A 25,000-nucleotide genomic window follows, 5' to 3' on the forward strand; every position below is an offset into this window, starting at 1 on the left:
TGAATATTTTGGACTTGAAAACCTAAAACAGCATGACAAGCAAGAAAATTATCATAAATAGTTGTTGGGAACCAGAAAGATAAAAATCTTTGGCGATACACAAGAAAAAAAATGATGAGTCAAAACACTATTCCCGAACACAACCAAATATAGTACTAGAAATTTCTATAATGGTACAGGCACTGAAAAACTTAACTGGCAGAACTATGTACAATGAATATATGAGAGAGAGAGAGAGAGAGAGAGAGAGAGAGAGAGAGAGAGAGAGAGAGAGAGAGAGAGAGAGAGAGAGAGAGAGAGAGAGAGAGAGAGAGCCACCAGAAAATGAACTCCGCTACAGCTACAAAAATGGATTACACAATAGCTTCGACGAATTTAACAGGAAACAGCATTTTTTTCTCACAGAATTTAAAGAGTAAATTACTGGCAGGGCTGTGAAGTGGGTTCCATAGCTACAAGTCCTTCACACCCCACTATGGATATTGCCCCGTGTACATAGTTTTCCTTCTTTACTTCTGCTGCAGGAATTCCGAGATTTCTATGACCTTGTCATCTGACGTCGAGAGGGGTTTTATCCGTGATAAACACCTGGGGCTCTAATCCCGGCATATAGACGTTTTCTTATACCTATATTGGGATCCCATTTATATCAGCCATGTCAGGAAATCAAAGCAAACTGGGAAATTCGATTTTCTATAGAACCAAGTTTAAGAGCATCCAAAGCTTATCAAAATCGGGGTAACAATATAAATACACGAACAAGAAAAATGGGTACATAAAAAAAGGGTGGGCAAACGAAAGTCGTCTGGAACTAAAGAGATTTCAGGTGAACGAATGAGCATTGCTATATGATTTTACGTTGACTAAAAGAAACAGCCGTTCAGGTTCCCAGTTAAACATGGAATTAAAGTATTATTATAGGTTAACTCCCTCTTTAGGGATGTAACATCACAGGAATTATTAACATTGAAATCATGAGCAAGTAAGTGTAGGCTCTTGATCTCAATTTCAATATCTATTTTCATAACAGAAATAAAATTCTATGGAAAATATCTAAATCAAATATTAGTAATAAATGTGATCTGCAAAGTTTTCTAATCTCCTTCCAAAGCTGATCCTTCAAGAGACCAATTAAAAAGCGTCTATCTAATGACATGATAGACGAATGATCGTAATTATACCGCAATAAATAGCAAAGAAAACCCATAAACTTAATAAAAAAAAATATAAAAATTCAAACGCTTTTTAACTGGACGAGATTGTAAACTCCATACTACAGTATATGCAATTCTCCTTCGTGGAACCAAAGGACGCAGAGGAAGTGTGAAAGTTTTCCATACATCAACCTTGAGCAATCAACAGACACTACAATGGCAAGGAGAGAGGGGGTGGGGGAGAGGGGCTGAAGAGCTCAATTTAAGGTGTCCTAGGACATTTGACAACACAGGACAGGTCGTTAAAGAGTACTTACGTTCGTTTCGATTCCATTCACATCGTCCCTCGAGAAGAGAAAAATATTTGCGTTGAATTCCTTAAATGGCTTTGAGTGAACGACGGTAAACTTCTAGATATTTGGCATATGCAAACCCCATTGCACTATAACAATAAATGAGCACGATTAAATCATGAACAATAGATATTTCAACCCTAAAAAAAAAGCTTTTCACATTAAAGGAAAAAAGCAGCATCCAAAAAAATCTATTTCAGAATTAACGAGGAAATATTTACTGTATCCATAAAAAAAAAATAGAAAAAACAAGACTACAGTTCAATGTCAACAACTAGGGAATTTGGAATGTTGTATCCAAAACATCCAGGGTACACTTGGCTAACCAAGATTATTTCTCGGAGATTTCGGGGGCCACAACGCACAAATATCCCACCACACTAACAACACTGACTCTCATAGTGTACTGACGATACAATACCGAGTTCAACGAATCCATGTGCAGACACGTGGGCGTAGGCGTTAGGACGTGGGCGAACAGGTTAGGCGGCTAACATTACAATGATGAATGAAAGTGGCACCCACTAAGCTGTACACACCAAAGATCAGTGTTACCTTAGCAAACAATGCTCTGATTATGACGACATTATGATTCTCTTCTTACACAAGCATTATAATATACACACACACACACACACACACACACACATATATATATATATATATATATATATATATATATATATATATATATATATATATATATATAAATTGGCCATCCTAAAACCATGTGATACTGGCTTAAGTACAAAAACCCCCCAAAAAACTGGCAACACATACGAGAGCCCAGTCTTCTCTCATTTGACAGCTTCAATCAATTCTCGTTCGACTACTATTACTTAACGACAAAATTTAATTTTGACATGGTTTTTCTTTAATAATTACTCAATGTAATATATAATTTTTACGACTGTGTTTTATTCTTCGCTTTAATCCCTAAATCAATGAAGGCAATTTTAATAACTTTTTCGAAAGCATGATTTTATTTATTGAACTTATATAACCAAAAGAGGGTGTGAGACATAAGCCCATATTTATCTCATCCAACTACAAATACCATGATAGTCTGTAAGGTACAAACTGATTAGACGATTCGAGCTCCATGTTCTTTTAGCTAACCTAATACTAGAGAGAGAGAGAGAGAGAGAGAGAGAGAGAGAGAGAGAGAGAGAGAGAGAGAGAGAGAGAGAGAGAGAGAGAAAGCACGCACTAACTATATATATATATATATATATATATATTATATATATATATATATATATATATATATATAATGTATATTATATATACATATATATTTATTATATAACATATATATACACACACACATATATATATATATTATATATATATATATATTATATAATGTATATAATATATATATACATATACTGTATATATACATATATATATGTATATATATATATATATATATATATATATATATATATACATACATACATACATAGACTGGCACAGAAAGACCATAAACAGACGCAAGTGGAAGGACATGTCTGGGGCCTTTGTTCTGCAGTGGACTGGTAACGGCTGATGATGATATATATGTAATTAATATATATATATATATATATATATATATATATATATATATATACATTATATAATATATATATTTATATAATATATATGTATATATATAAAATGTTCTCGCGCTATGTCCTTGAAGACAGTAATGATTAGAGGCACAAAGCAGTTGATAATTGCACCACTAACACCTCACAGCAAGCATGCCACCCGATCTCCCACTGCGAGGTCTAAAGTAATTAGCGCCTTCAAAACAGAGCAGACAAAAGAAGTTGAGAGAGAGAGAGAGAGAGAGAGAGAGAGAGAGAGAGAGAGAGAGAGAGGAGAGAGAGAGCGCGAGCGCACACACCCTCCCTTACATGGAAGAGATGATCAACCAATTAAGGATTACAAAAGACGATTTTATCATGACCTTGGTTAACCGTGAACGGGCAGCTCATTATAAAATTAGTGTAACATCTGGAAAAAAACTGGAAAGGAATGAAGGGGATACTTGTTAAGTGGACGCTTTCACGGTGGCTCAGAATTTCATACTAAAAATAATTAAATAAAAACAACTCGTGAATGAAGAAATTCATAATTAGATAAAATGTGCGACCCCGGTCCGCAAACAAGAGGGGCTTGCTTACAAGGAACGAAAATAAGTTTATTTAATAAGAACCCATATACTTCAGTCACCTTTTAATATTAAAAGTTGTCAGAAACCGACCAACCTCTCGCATACCGAAATCATTCTTAAAGTTTTGACCAAGTTTATGTTACACAATTCTAGCATAAAATTTACACCAATTTTACGTCTCTAACATTTACCTAAATATCAAAATATTCTCTCTCTCTCTCTCTCTCTCTCTCTCCTCTCTCTCTCTCTCTCTCTCTCTCTCTCTCTCCTCTCTCTCTCCTCTCTCTCTCTCTCTCTCTAAATTTGGATAGAAATGCAATGGAATTAGCATGTAAACAGAGCCAAGCAACTACATGGGAAGTTAATGACTAGAAGGTAAGAGTAACTAGGTCACATACAAGACGCATATCCCACCAACACGACACGTGATTACCCATTTACCTAAGGCGAAATGATAATGATGAATTACGCAAAAGAATCATTCTAGAGGGAAAACACGCAACTTATCAAAAACTTCCTATGCAACGACAAAAGCCAGGTTATGACAAAATGACAACACATTCACATTCTTTGAAAGTATTACCCAGAAAGCGAACAACAGCCGAAGCGTAAAGTAGAGCAAGAAGCTGAACATTACTAAATGGGGTAGAAATTGGAGCACCGTTTCCTAGTATGTCTTAATAACTAGGTCGATAGAGCATACCCAAGTTCGTTAATATATTTTAAATTCCTTGCTCATACACCCTGTTTTTCTTCCTTCTAGTAAATTCCGTACTAATAAACATGTAACATATCTTAAATTACTATCTCAAACTCCGGAAATTTATTTCATCTAGTAAATTCATCATTGATTTTCACAAGTTTTGAATTACGTGCTTATACTCTGGTGTTTTATTTTTTATATCAAATTATGCACTGATAACGTATTTTAAAAAATTACTCACTCAAACTCCTGAGTTTTATTTTTCATAGAAAACCATGCACTGATAAGCTATCTTACTCAAACGGATGAAGAGGATAAACCTATTTAGGCTACTCCTTATCATAAACTTCATGTCTTGTGTACTGTTACGAATCACCGATTATATATGTACAGAACTTACTGAATATTATTAAGTGAATAGTCAGGCTTTACAAAAACAATCACCATGAATGGCAGTATTACATAATAGTAATCTTTTAACACGAAATCTATGACTCATAATTTTATAAAATCCTATCTGTTAAAGATACCATAACATTGCAAAAACATTTAACATTGAACGAATGTCAGGAAATAGTAAAAAACGTTTCTACATTCTCCTGATAAAGTCACCATAAATGCTTGACTTTACGAACTTCTTAACCAAGCCTGTCTTCTTTATGTGAATCCATATCCAGCCAGTATCCGCTCACGCAACGATCCTTCCTGTGGGGCGATTTTTTAACCCCGCATTCAAAGACAATATGTAGGTCAGACGAACACATGAACCGGAGGGACTCGCACAAACCACCAAACATGTAAGATTTACTCCAAACAATAGAATGGCTACAGATTGGTTTGTAACTTGGCTAATAATAATAATAAAATAATAATAATAATAATAATAATAATGGCTATATATAATTATATATATTTTTCCGGTCACACACAGCTCTCTTTTATTGGGCAGGGGGAGAAGAGGAGTCATATATATATATATATAAATATATATATATATATATATATATATATATATACATATATATATAATATATATATGTATATATATATATGTATATATATATATATATATATATATATATATATATATATATTATATACACACACACCGCTAGTTAGTTATTGAGTCCTTTGACTGGCCAGAAAGTACTATATTGAATCCCTTTCCCTGGTTACGGCTTACTTCATCTTTGCTTACTCATACACAGAATAGTCTGGCATATTCTTTCCTCATACACTTGACAACACCGAAATTTTCAAACAATTCTTCTTCTCTCAAGAGGTTAACTACTGCAATTGTTCGCTACTTTCCTCTTGGTAAGGATAGAAAGGACTCTTTAGCTATGGTAAGCAGCTCTTCTAGGAGAAGGACACTCCAAAATCAAACCATTATTCTCTAGTCTTGGGTAATGCCATAGCCTCTGTAACATGGCCTTCCACTGTCTTGGGTTTTAGAGTTCTCTTGCTTGAGGGTACACTCGAGCACACCATTCTATCTTGTTTCTATTACTTTTGTTATTCTCAAATTTTTAGTTTATATATGAAATATCTATTTTAATGTTTCTATAGTTCTTAAACTTCTTGTAGTTATTCCTTATTTCCTTTCCTCACTGGGCTATTTTCCCTGTTGGAGCCCTTGGGCTTATAGCATCCTGCTTTTCCAACTAGGGTTGTAGCTTAGCAAGTAGTAATAATAATAATAATTAATATATACATATATATATATATATATATATATATATATATCTGAAAGGGAAGGAAAATTACTTTACATGTAGTAGTAGTAGTAGTAGTAGTAGTAGTAGTAGTAGAGAGAGAGAGAGAGAGAGAGAGAGAGAGAGAGAGAGAGAGCCTATATATATGTTAAAATGAACAGTTATATAACATACATATGATATCCTATCTCTGAATACAAAAATCCCTCAGAATTATTTTCTCTCCAGGATTTTAAATAATAACCCTAAAAGACCTGCCAAACTTATCTCCAATGCTACTGAGGACTGCGCCAATCCATCCCAAAATACCTAAAACTCAGAACTTTCACTCACGGATCCTGAACTTATACTCGCATAGCAACGCAGCAATGCCCATATACGCAATGACTTCAAATAAACAGAGCCGTTTATGAAAAGTGTAGTTTTTTTTCTTATTGTTGACCTAATGGTTAAAATAGTCACAGGCACAAGAAATATGATAATGTTAAAAACTAACTCATTATATCGTAATCATAGCTTATTATATAAAGTCAGCGTTGTCTTAATAAAAACATGTGATTAGCACTAACGTTATATACAGTACACTACTGTAGGATTATACACACACAGACATACATTATATATATATATATATATATATATATATATATATATATATATATATATATATATATATATACATATACACATACATATACATACATATATATAATATATATAAAATATATATATATAATATATATATATATATATATATATATATATATATACATATATATGCATATATATAATATATATAAAATATATAATATATATATATACATATATATATATATATATATATATATATATATGTCTGTGTGTGTGTGTGTGTGTGTGTGTGTTATTCGAAAGTCTGGCGCTTTTGGGTGTTTCATTACCTATTATAAGGGACATGAACGTTTCCAATACAGTTTTTCCAAATTGGTTATAACAAATTAGAAGCGGTTCAACCCAATGAAGTAAACGGCAATAAACATTAAAAAGCTACTAATAGTTAACATGCGAACAACAAAAAGAAGAGAGAAATTCCCGCCAAAATTGTCTAAAACAATGAAACATCAGTGACGTCACTCAGTTCCCATCCCAGCTTCTTGGCAAGAACCTTCCCGGGTTCAGGGTCACGCTCAGTAACCCTTAACTCCTACTACAGTAGAATGACCTGTTTACCTGCAATGTTTGTCATATTTCATAGCTTGAACTCTATATTATCAACTGAGGACTTTATTCATCAAACATAATCTAAAATATTGGCAATAAGAAGACGGCTTATAAGTATTCAAAAGTAATAGATTTCAGAAATCAATATTGACTTGCAAATTCAGGTCAAATAAAAGTCAACTTATGGGTCGGTCACCAAAACACAGGTAACAATTCCACGTCACAGGATTAACAAATTTCCTCAGACGAAGGTGGCTCAAGATCAGTACCAGCGGCCTTGAGCAACATAATGCGATGGTCGTGGAAGGGTTTAGGATCCTCTTTGCCGTTTCCAATCCAACATGCACGAAACCCTGGACGTCACTCAGGAGATGACTCAAGGTCTAGCCAACAGGAAACTGTGAATCAAGGTCGAATAGCATTTTGAAAGTTTTCATTTAATTTGCATTCAGCACCCGCAAAGGAAAACTGGTTAAATACGCAATCTCTCCATACATTAAAACTCTGACATTTATAGACTCTTTTTCTCTTCAACCTATTCTGTATAAAAATGCGACCCACCTTACACCATGTCAACCCTTAATTTACGAAAACTTATATGAAAATAAGATTTCCATTTTAAACTATAACATTACTCTAATTCAGATTTAGACCTACTTTCATTTCTCTTTTCTTGCAAATGATGTCACTGGTCTTTATCCAGTTTCTTTTCGCTATCTGTTATCAACAATTCATCAGAATCAAACATCGCCCACTTCACACTCCATTCACTAGTCACTATTTGTGGCCCATTTTTTGCCAATTTTACATTTAATGCTTTCACACATACTATTCATTTACTTCCATAAAAATATATCAAAAAACCATAGAAACATATTAAATTTTAATCTGACCAGCTTTATCTACTCGACAGTCACTCACCCGTCCACTCATTCCAGCATATGCTTCATTAAAAACATTTTAATTGCTCTGCAAATTAACCAGACCCCTCAAAAACATTTCATACCAAGTACAATTTTTTTTCTTTATGCAGCGTATAGGAGCCTCTTTCTTTACTATCTATCTATCTATCTATCTATGTATATATATACATACATACATATATATATATATATATATATATATATATATATATATATATATATATATAAATTATCTCCTTGAAAATCTATTAAATTCTGCAGAATAATCGTGAACAGCACAATCACCTCAGCCTTGCACTGAAATCCCTAACAAATAAAACAAAGCAACCATACCATTATGATAATACCATTCACATAAACCACAAAAGGCACAGTGGGATCGAGGTTCAAAGGTCGATACCGGAGTGTGAAAATGAGTTTCGAGTTGGGTGTGGTTTCCTTTTAAAGAAAAACTTCGAGTCATTTTCCACTGCTATCAATGAATATATTAGGGACGAAGAACAGGCCACAATAACTAAATAGAATGACGCGGCAATTTACATTGAATGTTACTATATAATAATAGTAATAATAATTAAAACAAAAATAACAAAATAAATATTCTGTCATCATTGCCTCATGTAAATTATTCTTTTCGTAATAAATTCTCAAGTAGGGAGATGAGTAATGCATAACTAACAGACAAATATTCAATATAACTTCAGACTTTGGCACAATCGTCTTGTCTTTAAAAATGAGGTAAAGTAACAAATATGCTCACGTTCTCCAGCAATTATCTAAATTTAGCACATGTATTTTACCTAAACCTTTATATTCAACACGAACAGAAATCTCCATTACAGCCAAAAAATTAAAATCATTTAAATATCTAATGATTAAATTGGAGTAAACATTTACTGAATTCAGGTGTAACTTTTAACTATGCGTTAATTACTTACGTCTCCAATTTTGTAACCTAAAGTAATCACTCTTCGATAATGAAAAACGATTCGTAAAGATAAGAAACAATTAATATAAAAAGAATATTTACTTTAGATTTTTTAGCAAGGAGTCTTGCTCCAAAAACAGATCTCTTTCTGTCTTGTATCATGCGCATTTCAGAAACTAACCAGAAATAGATTTACTACTCTGCTAATAAGTGTCAATCATTAAAAAACACACAAACACAATATATATACTAATATATATATATATATATATATATATATATATATATATATATATATATATATATACATATATACAGTATATATATATATATATATATATATATATATATATATATATATATATTGTAATTAGTAATATGTTCAGCATATAAATAAAAAAAAATTCTGTAAATCCAGAAACCACTACTACAAAAGACAACGGTAAAGCCACATCATTGCGTAAGTCAAAGAACAACCACCATTTAAAGATTAATACCAAGAAAACGAAAGAAAGGAAGGAAGGAAGGAAGGAAGGAATGAGAGTAAGCAAAGGAAGGAAACTTGGGATGGGAAAGTGGCCAAAAAGGGTACGTTGAAGGGAAGCTCCAGGTAAGGAGACAAGTACAAGTGCCTCCTTGAGGACTTCCTCTCTTTCCTTCCCTCGTGCAAAGCTCAAGGTCGAGGAAATAGCGCGAACAAATCATGGGAGATTTAGCACAATGAACATCGTCGAGCAAGGCTGTCCAGTTATGTCCAATTAACTGTTAATTACACCCATAAACGACATTCAATACTATATTAGTTAATACTGTATAGAATAGAATCTCAGAGAGAGAGAGAGAGAGAGAGAGAGAGAGAGAGAGAGAGAGAGAGAGAGAGAGAGAGAGAGAGAGAAAGAGATTCTAACTTATCGCATTAAAAGATACATTAAATATGCTGCGTAAATAAACAGACACCCATATATATATATATATATATATATATATATATATATATATATATATATATATATATATATATATATATATAAAGAATTATCTAAGGCCAAAAATCAAGAGTATATCACAGCGAGTTCAAAAAGTACAATGAAACCATTGATTGATTGATTGATTTCAAGTTTTCAGGCATCCTGACATCGTACAATGAAACGAGCAAGTACATTTGTGTAACCTGTAGCAAATCTGTATAATGAACCATGTATTACTTATTAACAATAACTAATTTATGATAATCCCTGACTTTATTTCAAAGAAAAAAAAAACAATAAATTCAAGGAAAAAACAATTAAAACACATTTATACATACGTATTTACAACGATTGTTATAGACAAACTTCGAACATTTCAAATAAATAAATAAGAAAAACGCAATCGAGGCCCCTTTCCGCAACCTGACCCTGGAAGGTTGAAAACGCTAACCAACCAGAAATCTGAGACAAAAGTACAGTCAGACACTAGACTTTCTAGACACGATTACACCTTCAAGGTCCCAGCGCATCTTCAAATCTCTCTCTCTCTCTCTCTCTCTCTCTCTCTCTCTCTCTCTCTCTCTCTCTCTCTCTGTGAGTAATGCAGTTCTAATCATCATTATGATTTATATCTAATCTTATTTTGAGCGTAATTTCTTTCCTACACTCCTAACATAAGACATCCTACTGTAATGTAAGTCCACAGGAACATTTCTCTTAGTTTCGCAAACAAATTTGACCTTACTCTTCCTTTTGTATTTACATTGTATACACGAACGACTCCTTTCAATGGTGCAAATGACGCATTAAAACTCATTGGATAAACCACGCACACAGCACATACAACAAATTCTCTGACAATCGCATTCAATACCAATCCGATCTCAGTCGATAACCGGATAATGAGACATCCGTTGCTACCAACAAAAAGATTCTCTTAATCAACATTATCCAAAGAGAAACGTCATCGATTCTTTTGTGTCTTATTGAACGGATACTTTTTTTCTAAATCGGATCCATGAACTCATGATGAACACAACTATTTTTTTATTACATAGGAGAAAAGCTTCAAACCAAAGATGCGTTTAGCCAGGACCATATACTTAAACGAACATACTTTTGCACATCCAATCATGAATAAATTCACAATAATCTTGACGTACCCACAACGTAATTTCAATACATTTAAACAAGCGGATTTTTATAGAGCATTCATAGGCCTACGTAGAAGACGACATACACTAACACATTATTAGACCTGATAATACTGTCATGATGACATCTTTCTCAAGACAATTTCCAAGAAAGATGTCAAGTACTAATGTGAAGCTGATCCCACCCATCAGGAATTCTTTCTGGCTCGATGACAGACATCGCTGCAGCAAATGTCACAGCTACATACAAAGGACAACAGCAGAAAATAAAACTTAATGCCAAGCTTTGTTGATAAGACAGTCAAAAGGGTACATGACAACCACGTGCTACAGAGACAGAAGTTTCTCGCCCAACAAAGGGAAGTAGATAAGACAGGACAATTTCCAAAGAAAAAGAAGCCACCTTATTACATTGACGTAAGAATACAACAACTAGCATGACGATTACTTTCTGCTTCCCTAAGAAATATTACACAGTTGAAGAATATATCATCAAGAAATAGTAAAGCAAAAATTTTCTTTTTTAAAAGGTTTAAAAATTTCATCGAACTGACAATTACATGCTAAATAGCAAAACTAAAATACATCTACTAAGCTGCCTAACTAAAGGGGCACTCAGTACAGAGCATGCCTTCGCCATACCAAGCAGTCTTATTTTGCTTTTAATTCTACTGCGTACTTACATTTCGATATATTTTCTTCAAAATCCCATGGATTTGTCCTTCAATCATATCCAACAAGACTCCAAATGCTTGTCAAAATCGATACATTAGTTTTTATGTAAGGTTGCTAACAAACAAACAAACAAATAAATAAACTAAGAAAGAGACAGTATGGGTGAATACATATCAATCCCAAAATCTTTGATTTTGGCAAAGGCAATAATGAAACTATCCAATCTCCGAGAGCTATATATTACAGATACAATAATGATGACAGATCCTACTATAAAAACAAGGATTTAGAACACCGTAAAGGGAGTAGAAACTGAGCTACTCTAACTGGCTACTCTAACTGGCTCCTCTTTTCCCCTTCCTCGATTCTTCATAGCAAATGCAGTATTCCCCAAAAACAGAGCAACTACCTCTATCCAACCTAGACAAGTTTGATACCAGAATATCAACAAAGGTGATTTGAAATTAGCGAAAGCAGATGGAAAAACATTTCATGCCCGAAATACCCGAGAGAAGTGTGTGAATTAAAGTTACAGGTGAGTGCCAAGCTTCTATTGAAAATATTCAACTGACAAAAATCCGTATCTGGAATATTATTCTAATGTGGTGTTTTACAAGAGGGGGGAAGATAATCATGAATAAAACCATAAAACATCATCGGATTTCCATTAATAACTAATTTTGACGAAAATCCTATTGCAATGGGTAAATATATTTTACGAACTAATATATCAACAAAGTAAGAACATCAATAATGCAAGATTTATTAAAAAAAAAAAAAGTACCCACTTAGAAATGACATATATAAAAAAACATGTCTTCAGGAAACACTGAATCAGTAATTTCAAGATTAAAAGTTATTCTTGGACTAATCCGGCCTTGATCCTTTCCTGCTCTCGTCAGGCAAACGAGGGAAAATACTGAAGGGTCCCATACAGTACAAGCAACGACGATCGCTTCAATCTTGTGGTAGACTTGGAAACGTCAATGCATTGCGATCTGCTGGACTGGGGTTCCTGTCAACCACGATAGTTTCTTGTAGTGTCTGCAAAAGTGCGCAATTTAGTCTCAACCAACATTCAGTCGAGTTTAATCATAATTATATATATATATATATATATATATATATATATATATATATATATATGCTAGATTGGTTTGCTGTGAGCGATCAGACGAAAATCTCCCACCATCAGCCAGCGTGGTGATGAAATGGCCAAACCCCAGACATGAATTGACATGGTCTGAGGACTTTGTCCTGCAGTGGATTGGAAACGGCTGCATTTGTCGATTGTGTGTGTGTATAAATGTTTTTTTACATACATAATAATTTTTCGTGAAGCTTTAGACATAGCTCGGACAAAATGCTTCATCATCTAACGTCATTATACGAGGACATTGCCAATGTCAGTGAGCGACAGTGAGAATATCGCTAGATGAACAGCGCCGTAAGGTTCCGCTAAAATCACACCATCAGTTGTTTCCAATTCTGTCCTTATGATAACCTCATATTATTATTAGCTAGGCTACAACCGTAGTTGGAATAGCAGGAAAGTATAACTGAAAGGGCTGCAACGGAGAAAAATTGCCCGGACATCAAAGGAAATAAGGAAATAAACAAACTAATGTATATATGAGAAGTAAAGAATAAACAACATAAAATACCTTACGATTAGTAAAACGTTAAAAGATATGAAGACACTCATGTCAGCCTATTCAACATGAAAATATTCGCTGCAAGTTTGAACGTCTGAAGTTCCATCAATTCACAATCATTCCACAATCTGGTAATGGCCGGGATCAAACTTCTAGTATACTGTGCAGTATTGATGAGCGCTAATAACGTGCAAAAGAGAAATAAATGTACTGATGCCCAAGGTCTATAGAATACGTTTTCTATAGAACTTGGTGATGCCTATGTCCCAAGGGAGATTAAATTGAAAAACAAAACTACATTATTATTATTATTACTTGCCAAGCTACAACCATAGTTGGAAAAGCAGGATGCTATAAGCCCAGGGGGCCCATCAGGGAAAATAGCCCAGTGAAGAAAGGAAACAAGGAAGAAGAAAATATCTTAAGAACAGTAACAACATTTAAAAATATGTCCTATATAAGCTATAAAACTTTAACAAAACAAGAAGATAAGTATATAACAATATTGTGCCAGTGTACCCTCAAGCTAGAGAACTCTACCCCAAGACAGTGGAAGACCATGGTACAGAGCCTAAGGCACTACCCAAGACTAGAGAACAATGGTTTGATTTTGGAGTGCCTCAAGCACGAGTCACTGGAAAGACTATGCTTTTAGACTTTGTTCGGAGGAAAACGTAATAGGCAATCAAGATCCATAGCCAAGAATATGATTGTTAGGTTTACCAAATAAATGCAAAGGACGTAATGCAACGAAAACATCCAAAACTCTACGATTAATGAAATATATAACACAAAATGAAAGTCACACATTATAATATACATACATACACACCATAACGATCGCATAAAATCTTACTATTCCATTTTTTTTCTTTAACAAATCATGATGATTTCTTAACATTCATTCATTTTTTTCATATACAATGTACTTACACAATCTGCCATACGTATTACGCTTCATGTCTGGTTAAAATCATGTGACTATTGCGTAAATTTGAGTACTAGCTGATTAATAGTATTGTGATTATATTATATTCTGGCCTTTCTTCTTTTGTTATGAAATTTTCGAAGGAAGTTTCGTGTAAACAAACACGTAAGTGCGAAACCAGTTTGTTTTCGATATGGGAATGTCAGTAATCATAATCTACATACTTCTCACCAACATGCCACTTCCTTTAATGTGACGCAACAATTTTTTTTATTATAAGTTTCATATATATATATATATATATATATATATATATATATATATACACATATATATATAACGCAAAATTTTTTATTATAAGTTTCATATTATATATATAAATATATATATATATATATATATATATATATATTTATATATTTATATATATATATATATATATATTTATATATATATATTATACATATATATAAACAGTATATACTGTATATATGTGTGTGTGTATTAAAAATGTTACCTTCCCGTATGGTATTCAAGTTTATAACCCCTTACCTACTAACCAATTTACCCGTTCTCTTCTTGTACAATCCCCTTTAAACGAGTTCGTAATTTCCATTTAAACACCTGTGCATTACAATTTGTGTTTCCTATCAAGCTATTTGAGTGAAATAATTTCTTATAGAAAAAAAAAAAAAAAACTCATGCCAGGAGCAAACCAAGGAAAAAATGTTAAGGGTCGTGTGAATGTGACATGTTAGCCTTACAAGATTTAGAATAATGGGTTCTTAATAACAGGGAAACTCAACAGGTCGTTTAAGGTTGATTTCTTCCGTAAGTTTTGACATGAAGTTCAATTTTAGGTCCAGATAAAAAAAATATGGATCGTATAGATCCTACATGGTCATGAATGTTTCTTTATATCCTGTAAGGTACATAATATACTGCATAATCATGAACCTATTCAAATAAAGTCTATTATAAGGACTTAGGTAAAATACAACCGATTAATTACACGAATAAAAATAAATCACACGCAAGCCTGAATATATGTCTTGTGATTTGTTCATAACTTTAAACAAACACTAACAGAGCCATCATTAACGAAAAAAAATATATCTTTCACATCCTTACAATAACATTAATTCAAAAGTAACTCCGATTCTCATGGGCCTAATTTTTAACACCTAACTGCAAATTCCTAGGACCAGGCGTTGCTACAAAAATCCTTTACCGGTGACGAAATGCTTAACCGTGGGACAACCACAACGGAAACCAAATATAAAAAACAAGAAAGGATAAATCACAGCTCCCAGCATGCCTTGCATCCATTACGTCATCGAATCAGCTGACGGGAGCTGGTGCACTGCTCGAAAGCGCATACACATAAGTGCCATGATTAGACTTTTTATGCATTGCTTTAATTTGCTGTATGTATGGGTATTTGTGCTGTATTTGAGTACACAGGCAACACCCGGAACCATAAATCAAGGGAAGCTTTTTCGGTTTCCCAGTAACAGTAAAATACGACTACAATGGACTGTAGCATGCAATCAAAATAACATTTATTGTGGAAAATACTCGGAATTAATCGTTTCACTTCAAGAAGAGTAACTACTAGAACATAGAGAAAAAAAGTAATATTGACACACACACACACACATATATATATATATATATATATATATATATATATATATATATATATATATATATATATATATCAAATAAGCCATATATATTTTTGATACATTAATGTCTGGATTCTCTTAACGACCTCGGGATCAGAGCCCCAGGCGAAATCACACAAAGACAAGAGCTTGTGTCCGGCCGGGAATCGAACCCTGGTCGGCAAGCTTGTATAGACAGTGACTAAACCACTTGGCCACGAAGAAAGATAAAAGTCAATGACAATTCTACTGTACTTATACCTGTCGAATTCAGGTGTTTTGTACTTAGAATTGAAATCAACCCATCTTCCAAAATATACTATTTACAGTAATTTTAAGTTGAAGTTTGTTATGATAAGATATATTACCTTAAATAGCAACGCAAGACATTAATATAGTCACAATTTCACTATTTCTAGGTAGAGGTTGAGCTTGCGTGTGCACCAGCAAGTCAGCACGCAATCTCTCACGTCACGGATGGCCGTAACGTCACATCAATGACGTACGGTGACCTATGCTTTCTTATCTCTTTTCCTTGACGGAAACCATACTTAGTCCTATTTTCAGAGATGATTAAAGTAAACATACTTAGACTTACAGACATCAATTACCACCTAATCATATACTATCTTTAGCTAATAACAACATTCATAGGATATACGTATACATTACCGAACAAAATCAGTACCAATAACCAACTTGAGCCTGACTCCAACCACTATCACCAAAAAGCTGTACTGCTAACATAAACCTAACAACTAAATTTACAAACGGATGGGTAGACAATAACAGAAGAAAATGAACACGTGTTAAGGGAAAAAGCACAATGCAGATATTTGTCTGCATTAACACTAGCCCAGAAGCTAGATGTCTGTATGTATGTGTGTACGTGCTCATACGAACACCATTTAACACGCAACCCCCCCCCCCAAATCCCCTTGCTCACTTCCATTCCCCAAACGAATGCAGCACAACAAACGGGTTCAATCTGTACCACTCCTCCTAACGGCCTAAGACAGGAGGCAGACACAGACGGGATCGTGAGAGGCTGCAGCATCCATCCAAATTCCTTGCTGGTGTGCATGCATGGCAAGTGGCGGTTCCGTTAGGGTAACGGTCCATTACGATTTCACACAGCTATGCATTATAATTAGTTGACATGGAAATGACTCGGAGAAATATAGCAGTTATAATTTCTACATTCTGACGTGACATAAATATGGAATAAATTATAGGGAAGAGGTAAGATAATATCAATGAATTGAACAGAATACTTTCTATAAGGTCCATTTAAAAAAATGGAGATATTTCTACCAAAACATGAAAAAGACAACAAAAAGTACACAAAACTAAGACTTGACGACAGTCCCGCAATGACCTTGCGAGTAATATACCCAGTGACAGTTAGGCACCAAAGGCCAACACTGCAATAAATTAAATTGCAGGCTTATCTTATTTACTGTATATGATCGTCATTATTCGTTTAGAAAAAAAAAAACAAGTAAAGCCTATTTGTTTCAGTGACTAATACACACGCGCGCACACACACACACACACACACACACAAAAATTAAACGCATACTCTTATTTCTCACAAAACATTAGCACGTAGGATACAAAAAATACTTCAAATTTACACATTTATTCTGGTAATGTGAATCGCAAAAAGTTGTCCTAAAACTACTACTACTACTACTACTACTACTACTACTACTAATAATAATAATAATAATAACAATAATAATAATTAAATAACCATTACTATTGCCAGCAAAGGTACAACCCTAATTGGAAAAGAGGTGCTACGAGCCAAAGGGCTCCAACAGGGAAAGTAGCCTAGTAAGAAAATGAAACAAGGAAATGAATAAACTATATATGATAATTAATGAATAAAATACAAAATATTTGGATAAAAAAACGTTAAAATACTGTAAAAAAAAAAAAAGCCATATACATAATATAATAAGAAACTTGTCATCCCAGTCAACAGAAAAGCATTTGCAGCCAGTTTGAACTTCTGAAGTTCCACCGATTCATATAAACAATATTGTAAATACAAAAGTACTACACTCCGAGAAATACATTTTACTTTCCTGCAGAACAATAAATAAAAATATAATAAATTAGTAAAAATAAGTATCAGCAACTAGTGAAACCACTAATATTCTGCAAAAACATTTTGAAGTAATTATTTTTTTATTACTCAAATGTTCAAATTGAAATGGTAATGAGGTAAGATTTTGAATTTAGTTTACCGTGTTTAAAAATTCCGGTTATAATAGGGTTATTTTGGAGATGGGTGAACTGCTCAAACTTTTAAAGAAATTTTAATAATCCTTTTCAATTCTATGAATATTTCGTTCAGATGCAACCGTCCAATCGGTAATCATTTTCTATTTCTTTTAAGATTGCGTGGTACAGTTGGCTTCATTAATTCCGGTACACTTCACGGGAAGGTAATGAGACGGCTAGCTGTTGTACGTTGTAGCAGGTAACGCTGTGATTAACAAAATAAAAGCTGTTGGAAACGTTGGCAGTAAACCAAAGTCGCTGAGCTTATAATTATATAACACGTCATCATAAGAATTTTTACTGATTTTGCGAAGTGCTGTTGAACACACATTTTTCTATACCTCACATGGTAAAATGATTAAAAATGCTTTCAATCCAGTGTTTACAAGCTAAGCTACTTTGTTTTACATGCATTGTTGCAAACCTTTCTCTTTCGCTAAACACAGCTTGGCCTTCTATAATGTACAGCTGTCAGACGTCTCCTTAACATCCCGTGAAGTGTACCAGAATTAATGAAGCTAACTATACTTCTGCCCAGACAACTCGAGAGATGTTGATGGTAGATGCATTATATTGTTGAAGGGGTATGATATATGCAAGGATACATTTCTATTGACATTATCAACTGTACCTGTAGGTTCAAACCGCTCTGGAAACAAAAACCCAAAATTCATATTTACCAAAAAGTCAGATAACATCTGTTGAACTTCAACCCATTAAAGCACGTACCTGAAAGAATAAAAAAAAAATAAACATTAGCAACGATCTGAACAAATAGAACACTTCCAACTGATAAAGCAAAATGACAAACTAACAACGCAATACAATTTACCAAGTTTTCCCAAGTAATATTATCGTTACCTAGCATAAACACGGACAAAGGATATCACCTCCTACTTCCAGCAGAAGTGGATCCTATAAACAAAGACTTGATGGGAAGAAAACGCTTCCTACAAAGGACCAATCAAATAAATTGCCTGTGTCCCTGACGCGTTTCCCGCATTGCTTATAATACCTCTGCTTCGCAGACAGATTTGGCGAGACATAACACAATCCCCTTCAACTCATGTTATTTTGTATGTTGTTTATATCAAGTTCTTACAATAAATATATGAGAGAGAGAGAGAGAGAGAGAGAGAGAGAGAGAGAGAGAGAGAGAGAGAGAGAGAGAGAGAGAGAGAGAGATGCAACGTGCAGTTCCCTTAATATACAAAATAAGGACAAAAGTGCACAGTTGAAAAAAAAAAAATAACCAGCTCGGGTGACCTCTGTCTTATGATCAATCACATTTTCGTGTATCAAAACGTCAGGTGGCAGTACAATGACGTAAAAACGAAACTACTAATACATGAACGCAAACATCACTAACTCCACCACTCGATGTTTCCTTATTTCCTTTCCTACTAAGCTATGTTCCCTATTGGAGCTTTAGGCTTATAGCATCTTGCTTTTCCAACTAGGGTTGTAGCTTTGTTAATAATAATAATAATAATAATAATAATAATAATAATAATAATAATAATAATAATAATCAGAATGGTTTAATCCTTTCCCAGTATACTACAAAATTATCTTCTTCAGACCATTGGTGCAAGAAGAGAAAATAATTTTTGAATCACAGTAAATTTTCATGTTCTTTCGAATCTAATGAAATCAAATAGGTTATACAACTTCACTCCAGTAAACTCACGTCATAGCGAAGAGCCAGAACAAGATTATCTAGATTCTGTTTTGAAAAGGCTAATCCAGTACACAAACTCCCATCAATTCAGAGAGAGAGAGAGAGAGAGAGAGAGAGAGAGAGAGAGAGAGAGAGAGAGAGAGAGAGAGAGATCTTATCACAAGGTTTGTCGAGTACAGAACATAAGTTAAATGGCCTCCAATATTGTGCCAATAGGCCAGTAGATCGACCTTACGAAACTGAGTTTCGCTGAAAATAAAGTGGTCTATTTCCAATGTAAATCCCGACAGCATCAAATAGATTGTATTACATTTGGCTGAGAGAGGGGAGAGAATTGATGAAACATTCCGCAATTAAGAATGGTATGCAAAGGGGATGGCAAATGCTTAGTAAATTGCTTCAGAATTCAGGATGCAGTACAAAATCGTCCTAATTTTATAATTAAATAATCATGTAATTCATTTCGTCAAAGCCATCAATACGTGAGATACAAAATATATATCGTATTATTATCATAATTATTATTATCATTATTATGATTACTTACTAAGCTAAAACCCAAGTTAGAAAAGCAGGATGATATAAGATCAGGGGCCCCACCAGGAAAAATAATCCAGTGAGGAAATGAAACAAGGAAAAATAAATAAAACAAGGAAAAATAAAATATTTTAAAACAGTAACATTACAATAGATATTTACTATATAATGTAAAAAAAAACTTACAAAACAAGAGGAGAGGAAATTAGAATAGTGTGCCCGAGTGAACCCTCAAGCAAGAAAATAGAAAAAAAATAGAAAAAAGGACGACAAACGAAAGACTAAACCTCGACATCGAAGCTAATAATGAGACACTCCTAAAAAGGAAGAAGACAAGAGCAATCAATGAAAACCAGAACAAATTCTGTGGAATTCTTCCGCCTCTTTTGGGTTTCCGCCAAATACAACTCTCATTAAACCCTGAGCTGGATCCTTCCATAGCAACTAATGGTTATGGCCGACCACACGACTGCCCTCCAGCTAGGTTACATAAACCGTCAATGTAACCTTCCTGCTCTTTCTCTCGTAAGAGTTACACTAAGTTCCTGGTCAATGAATCGAAAAATATTTCTCGCATAGATCGAATAATTCTCTTTTAGCCAGGTCAGACAGAAAAAGGGTTAGAGCAGCATAATTGAGTAAGAACTACAAGGATGGGTCGTGTGTCTTGCACAAATGGATGGAATAATTGCAAATATTAAGCACAGTTGAGGTAGTATAATCGATTGCCTAAGAAATCGTACTTAAAAAAAAAAAAAAGGCCAATCTTCAAGCTCGTTAATACATACAAATACCCAGGTTATCTGTTGACTTCATCAGACAATCGTGTACCTGGCTGTCAGTCAACTGCGGTGATCCTAAATAGGGTTATTAAAGGTAATGGATTCTCTCTCTCTCTCTCTCTCTCTCTCTCTCTCTCTCATATATATATATATAAATATATATATATATATATATTTATATATATATATATATATATATATATTATATATATATAAATATATATATTTATATATATAAATATATATTATATATATATATATATATATATATATAAAATATAAATATATATAAATATTATATATAAATGTGTGTATTATATATATACGTATGTCGTATATATGTATATATATATATACACGTGTATATATATATATATATATATCCTAAGTAACCGTAATTTGGATCACTACAGTTGACTGACAGCCAGGTACCCACAAAAATGAATACCGATAATCTTCAGGGAAACAACATTTTCCTTATCATAACAATCGATTGGCGTTTCGTTTAAGAGTAAAAAAAGAGGGCACATCTGGCAACCGACCCTTTAATGTAGGGATAACGGTGGGGAAGAAGAAGAGGAAGAAGGTGTGAACTTATAGTAATGAATGACGAGATAGATGCCGAGGGAGATATACTTCAGATAAAATTCCTTTATTGTGGTGAAAGAAGACCAAGTCGCGAAAAAATGAAAGAACCAGACACCAGGTATGACACCTATTTCGTGTAGTCATCACCAACACATCCCGTTTGTCGCTGTAGGTTTATAAAATATCCATCGATAGTTAAACATTAATTCCGTCTAAACAAGTTCGAATTGTAGATTCTGTGAATGACTTGTCCCTAATTTGGATGGTTGAGAATTTTCATACTATTTTTCCCTGCAGCGTCTACTAAAAAAACAATGTCCTCAGGGGTAATGAAAGAAAATACTTTACGGTCTGAGACTCGCAAGTACATTTGAAAATTGACACCGTAATATTTGATCAGTGGATAAAATGCAATTTTTGTAACGTTTAAAAACGTAAGATGAGGCCTAGTAGTAGTAGTAGTAGTAGTAGTAAAGATAAAAAAATCAAGCTTAAATATACTAGAATAATTAACAAACAGGCTAAGATTTGACATAGGGATAAAGGAAACAAAACATTCCTCAAAATGCGTTAACGATAAACGTGTACAGACTTTGATCGAAGGCATTGGAGAGGCCGCATCTGGCAACCGACCCCTTAATGTAGTGATAACAGTGGGAAAGATGATGTCGTTAAGCTAACAACGTAAATAACTCAATCAGAGAGAGAGAGAGAGAGAGAGAGAGAGAGAGAGAGAGAGAGAGAGAGAGAGAGAGAGAGAGAGAGAGCTGTTAATTCAATAATTCTCATTTCGAAACCCACTTTCCCTTCATTGTTGTCTCTTTATTCCCCACATAATTTTCCCAAAAGAAATTACTCTGCAAACCAAAATAACCTTCTCCATGTAAAGTAACCACTGAGCAGCCTTCCTTGTTTACACACTACACCTGGCCTCAACTGCTCTTAATCCATGCGTTGTTGTTTTTTTTTTTTTTTTGAAAAGAGAGAGAGAGAGAGAGAGAGAGAGAGAGAGAGAGAGAGAGAGAGAGAGAGAGAGAGAGAGAGAGAGAATCACACTATTACGATAAAGTAGATGATAGGACTAGTGCAGTCCCTATATCTGATAGAAACCCAACCTTCATGGAGAAGATTAAACGGTTTATAAGAAACAATCAGGCGTTAAGAAATGGCTAGACCACACTTCATAGGATTCTTAAGAATCCTACAATTCTTCATCTGGAAAGTTCTGGAATCTAATTGAAGAAATGCTTTAATACTTGTATAAAAACAGATCTACTTGCTTTAAGAACTTAGAATAAATTAAAAGCCAACATTGCTAGTGGCTGCAACATGCACAAAGGACCGCTAGTACAGCAGAGCCCCTGTTCTGCCCCAAGTTAAACAATCCTAAACAACAAAGGTGGAGCACACACATTTATTACCTGCTAATTTTTCCATGCATTTTCTGTATACACTTTAGGCGTAATAAATTGTAGATTTTATAGATATAATATTCCATTTCTCTTCTCGTGAAGAGATAGACAGACTAAACTGCTCCAATGGAGCTCAATCTTTGCAAGAAAATTAAAGAATTAAAGCAAGATTTTCAAAAATAAGTACTGATTACGAAACAAATTCTTCAAGGATTTCATGGGACTGGACTCTGATATCTCACAAAAAAAAAAAAAACACCGAAGGTCTTCCTTAAATGAACGTATATACAGTATCAATTCATGGAAACGTTAATTTACTTGCAAAAACTGTAGTGTTTATTTGCAGAATAAATATAAGAAACTTGAGAAAACGGTAATATTAGGATAGGTTAAAACAACCATCGAACCTGATATTCAAAACATTGACATGGATAAAAATGTAAGTGAAAAAAGCACTCTGTGCAATGCAATTTAGTTAAGATGTATTAGGTAAATATCAGCGAACATTCATGTTGATTTGTTATTTTGTATGAGAAATTCTCTCTGATTACGTAATATAAAATCAAAATCAATAAACACATTTTTGCTTCGAAAAAAATCCATATATTTAAATAAAATAAATTAGTTTTTGAAACGCAAGATAAATGTAGTGTCGAAGTTTACTTATTTATAATCTCCCTCTCTCAAGTGCTATGTGTTTTCTATATAAACATTAAATCAACACAGATTCACCTAACGAGAGTCACGTAGGTGACAGGACATCCTTCATTCATTTTCCTAATACAAAACACTACTCCAAAGAGCATGTTCGTCACGACATCCTGCAGATCTCCCATTCATGCTATCGCACATGACTGTCATACGAAAAAAGGTTAGTCAAATCTTTATAAATAAAATAATAAATTCGGTAATTAGGTTTGGAAAAAAAATAAATACCTTTCCAATTCAACTCATTTGCGTCAAGTACAGAATTTGATGTCTTATCTTCATTGCTTTGCTTTTACTTTCAATGCAGCTTTCCTGGCCCTGTATGAAACGGCTGAGTCCCAGCGCACTGCAGGACCTACAAGATTTGTTTGTCGTAAACATTAGATATTGAATATCATATACCTCAATCCGCATTAATTCTCAAATCCCCGGTATCAAAAGAATTTCATGAAAATATGGCCTTAATATCTTCAGTCCTTCGGATGCCTAATGGGAGCTTGCTATGTAGTCTTGAGGTCTTATATCTGAAAGCTCTAGAACTATAGTAGATATGTAATTTGGCTCGAATAATTTGAAACCATCCGTTAATATTACTCGTGTCAATAAGATTTGTAACAATTTTCTTTAATATTTTGGACGTCCGTTTCTGAAAATATGACAAGTTATTGCACAAATCTTCAAAATAATCTATTCTACCTTTAATAGTTTCAATCAGTACAGAGGCAATCTTATCTAGGAGTGTGACATCTTTATCAATTTTGCTCCTTTTTTTGTAACTTCTTTGTTTGTAACTTCTTAATCACACTTAGGGTA

At 33.7% G+C, this 25,000-nt stretch overlaps 2 protein-coding genes across 3 annotated transcripts in view; one reads left to right on the forward strand and one right to left on the reverse strand.

Annotated features, from left to right (window-relative positions):
* LOC137650070 (uncharacterized) overlaps positions 1–25,000 on the forward strand; it is a 640,515-nt gene that overhangs the window by 351,106 nt on the left and 264,409 nt on the right. The window lies entirely within an intron of this gene.
* LOC137650061 (protein fem-1 homolog C-like) overlaps positions 1–25,000 on the reverse strand; it is a 169,598-nt gene that overhangs the window by 110,631 nt on the left and 33,967 nt on the right. The window contains exon 1 of one of the 2 annotated variants that reach the window (XM_068383109.1): positions 1,472–1,503. The exons of the other annotated variant lie outside the window; for it this stretch is intronic. Coding sequence (XP_068239210.1) covers positions 1,472–1,488 — 17 coding nt within the window. The 5' untranslated portion in view covers positions 1,489–1,503. Of the gene's footprint in view, positions 1–1,471; positions 1,504–25,000 lie in introns of those variants that run through there. 2 annotated transcript variants of the gene reach the window in all.

Source organism: Palaemon carinicauda, chromosome 1 (assembly GCF_036898095.1).
Source record: "Palaemon carinicauda isolate YSFRI2023 chromosome 1, ASM3689809v2, whole genome shotgun sequence".
Taxonomy (NCBI): Eukaryota; Metazoa; Arthropoda; class Malacostraca; order Decapoda; family Palaemonidae; genus Palaemon; species Palaemon carinicauda.